At 32.4% G+C, this 4,246-nt stretch overlaps 1 protein-coding gene across 1 annotated transcript; it reads left to right on the top strand.

The window, feature by feature from the left end:
• Window positions 1-372: 372 nt before the first annotated feature.
• LOC131610389 (uncharacterized) lies at window positions 373-3,518 on the top strand (the record flags this gene model as incomplete). The annotated part of the gene is made up of 3 exons (XM_058882333.1): window positions 373-1,010; window positions 2,385-2,716; window positions 2,791-3,518. Coding segments are annotated over 3 exons (1,470 nt in total), but the record flags the coding sequence as incomplete, so codon positions are not given.
• Window positions 3,519-4,246: the final 728 nt, after the last annotated feature.

Raw genomic sequence — 4,246 nt, 5'->3', positions numbered from 1 at the left:
CAACCCACACTCCCCAAACACGAAGTATGTAAGGGCGAAATGATTAAATAGACATAAAAGTCCAATCCAATATCCGTAGTATCTAGTTAGTAAAAAAAACGTATTCCCTCCGTTTTAAAATCAGTTTTATATTTAATAAAATTATTTGTCTTAAAATAATTATTAGTTTTAATTATCTTCCAATTCTATCAATTTATTATTATTTCACATTGCATTTGATTCCAATATATTTAAATATAAATAATTTTATAATTTTTATATATTTATCAAAAAATTTAATTGGTGTAAAATTATGAATGACACTTATTTTGAGAGAGGAAATAGTCAATAACAAAATATTAAAAAATAATAATTAAAAAACCTTACATAAAAAATACTCCTACTGTATGCAAAAAATTGGAAAGTGTAATCAACAAAGCTAGTCAAAATCCAGAAATGGAAAAGCCTTCACCACTATTGATCTTCCAAATCATCTTATTCCTTCTCACCCAATCACTTCTTGCCACATCACACTCTCCAAACCCCACTCCCGTTACCTTCTCCGTCACCGAATTCGGAGCAACCGGAGACGGCGTCCACTACGACACCTCATCAATCCAATCCACCATCGACTCATGTCCGTCCGGCCTCCCCTGCCGCGTCACCTTCCCAGCACCGGGGAAGTACCTAACAGCCACCATATTCCTAAGATCCGGCGTGATCCTGAACGTGGAGACAGGCGCCACCATCCTCGGCGGCACGAAACTGGAAGATTATCCGAAGGAGTCGTCGAGGTGGTACGTGGTGTTGGCGGAGAACGCGACGGATGTTGCGATCGAAGGCGGCGGCGTGGTGGATGGACAGGCGGAGAAATTTGTAGTGAGGTATAATCAGAGGAAGAATGTGATGGTGAGCTGGAATCAAACTGGAGCTTGTTTGGGTGATGAATGCAGACCTAGACTTGTTGGATTTCTTGGATGTAAGAATGTTAGAATCTTCAACATTACTCTCAATCAACCTGCTTATTGGTGGTATGTTTTTCATTTCTATGTTTCTCAAAATGGTAAATTATAATTGATTTTTTTCCTACTAACTGTATCGGCTACATGGATCACGGCTACATGGATCAACTTGCACCATAATGTTCTATCTAAAACTATGCTTCTATTCAAATTGTTAATCATTTCTCGTAGTTGATATATGTCATAGAGATTCAACAAAATTTTATGTTTACTGTCATCTGTTTAAACAACTCCCTCATATGTTTAAAAAAATATATGTTTGGTAATTGTCATTTTCTCACGGGCTCGTAGCTTATTTTGATTAGTTAATTCAAGTAATTTATAGTTTATCATTTTTCTTTCAATTTTATCCTCGAAGTCTTAATTAAAAAACTAAATATTAATTAAATGTATTCATATTTTTGAACTAGTTCAACTGTTAATCTTATCAAATACCATCTAGCTTGTAAGTCGTCAACTATAAATTCGTCTATCGTAGGTTAGTTTATCGGTTATCCGCTATTTCTGTCAAAGACGTTGCTATCAGCCTAGTACTTACAAAATTACATTACATGTTTTTAGTCCCTAGAATGCAATTTTTGTAATTTGTAGAAATTAAAATGTTGATATATGAATTAAAAATAAAATTCTAGATAATTATAAGGATTAAAAACACTTTTAATACTATATTTTATATAAGCTATTTTTCTCTCAATGGGTACACTTACCTCCAAGTGAAGTCTGAATTATTAGGATCCTTTCTCAAAAAATTGGAGGGTGAAGAGGTATAGAAAATTAAATGGATAGGGCAATATAAGAATTTGATTTTAGCTTTGTGTATGAATGTGATTGGATTAGGATGGGAATGAAGAGGAAAAAATTGTGCATGAGAGACTTTTTCTGTGTATATTATTATTGTGATTTCAATTGTTGTTAGGAAATTTGGGGTTTATCTGCATGCAAAGGCAACATCATCAGTTTAGGATAAACATAAACAAAGGACAGGGTCCCAAGAGTTAAATTTTTTGAATGAAGATATCAAGGAGGTAGAAAGAAACCATTCATATGAGACTGATTCAGTATTTCCTTTGGCACAATTGAACTATCGAAACTTTCAAAATTCTTCCACAGATATCGGTCGATCTATTCAAAGGTCATTCCATGACAAATACTGCTATTCTTGTAACAGAAAAAAATAAGACTATACTCGCCAATGATTTATTTGTTTAAGAGCTGCATCATCATCGATCATAAACAATGGTTTATAATAAAATTATACATCATCTACTTACAAGTTGTGGAATTCCCTTCACTTCAAAAAAAATTCACAGTAAAGTTTCTGTGTGACATTTTACTAGGTAAACATTAAGCACTCTAACAAATATACATTATACTTACTTGCAGCTTACATTTGGTGCGGAGTGAAAACATATCCATTCGTGATATTGCAATTTATGGAGACTTGAATATACCAAACAACGATGGAATTGATATTGAGGACTCAAACAACACGGCAATCACTCGATGCCACATTGACACAGGGGATGATGCAATCTGTCCAAAGTCATCCACTGGCCCTGTTTACAATTTAACTGTCACTAATTCTTGGATTCGATCCAAATCTTCTGCAATCAAATTAGGCAGTGCTAGTTGGTTTGAATTCAAGCATTTTGTTTTTGACAATATCACTATTGTTGATTCTCATAGAGGGCTTGCGTTCCAGATCCGCGATGGAGGTAACTTTCTCATAAATCTCTTTACATCAAAATTATTGCTTAGTTCTGTAAATGAATTAAGCTTTCTTGAACAGGAAATGTCGATGACATTGTCTTCTCAAACATAAATATAAGCACAAGATACTATGATCCATTATGGTGGGGTAGAGCTGAGCCTATCTATGTCACAACTTGCCCAAGAGACTCAACCTCAAAAGAGGCTTCAATCTCAAATGTCCGTTTCATCAACATCACAGCTAATTCTGAAAACGGAATCTTCCTCGCAGGTTCAAAGAGAGGATTGTTAAGAAACTTAAGCTTCATCAACATGAACATCACTTACAGAAGGCTCACCGGTTATTCTGGTGGGTTGTTGGACTATAGACCAGGATGCCAAGAATTGGTTAAACATAAGACTGCTGGGATTATGATGGAACACATTGAAGGTCTTGAGGTTAGAAATGTTGAAATGAGATGGGAAAATAATGAACTTGAGCAGTGGAACAATCCTATGGAGTTTAAACCATCTACTGTGAATAACATCTATTTCTCGAATTTTAATTCTATTTTGTATTCAAATAGCAAATCAAGTTGATTACTTTGGGTCTGCATAAGGAAAAGGTTAACATGGGTAATGGAGCTGGGAAAAGTTCAAGAAATGGGAGAAGCATTTGGCTTGTGCATCTAGAAAGATAAATTATTGGGGATCTTACACTGTTTCATTATACTATACGATTGCACTTTACCATTCCAAAATTTGTGATTGTAAGGTCTTCAAATTGTTTATACCAATGTGTTATTCCATTGTTTCTTTCCACCCAAACGTGTCTAAATTCCTTTGTGATTTTGTTTCTTTTGACAGAATGTGTTGGTCATGGTAGAATAAGATTATAAGAGCATACTATAAAATAAGAGATTTGATAATAATTTGGTTATTTAGGGCCCGTTTGTTTTGGCTTTTTTTAAAAATGATTTTTATAGTGTTACCAAATTTTGTGAAAAAAATTTTACAAAGAAACTTTTTATAAAAGCTTCAAATAAAAATTTTGTTTGAATAGTTATTCTTAAAATGTGATTTTAGGTATTTCATCTATTTATGGAAAAAAAATTTAGATATCAAAATTTCAAAAAATCACTTAATTTTGAAGCTATTTCAAATAGATTTTCATAAAAATCATTTTTGAAATACAACTTTTTGAAAAAATTATGATTTTGACTAAATTTTGGTCTTCAATTATGTACGTTTATGTTATAGGATGTCAAATTAAGTGTTTCATTTTAGAAAAAACGAATATACAAAAATTTGTAATATTTTGAAAAACCGTTTTAAAAAATCTATTTTCAAAAATACAAAGAAAAAATCCATTTTTTTAAAGCTGAAACAAACTGGCCCTTAACTTTTCTTGCAGATAATTCAGTTCTTAACACTCAATTTATGGCTTTTTGAAGGAGTTTTACTTTTCTTTCTTTTTTTTTTTATTTTTAAAAACCATTTTGTAAATCAATTTTAAAAAATAATTTTGAAGAATAAAATTAAAAGAAAACATGTTT

This window comes from Vicia villosa, linkage group LG6 (assembly GCF_029867415.1).
Source record: "Vicia villosa cultivar HV-30 ecotype Madison, WI linkage group LG6, Vvil1.0, whole genome shotgun sequence".
In the NCBI taxonomy this organism is placed as follows: domain Eukaryota; kingdom Viridiplantae; phylum Streptophyta; class Magnoliopsida; order Fabales; family Fabaceae; genus Vicia; species Vicia villosa.
This window is presented reverse-complemented; position numbering and strand designations above follow the sequence as displayed.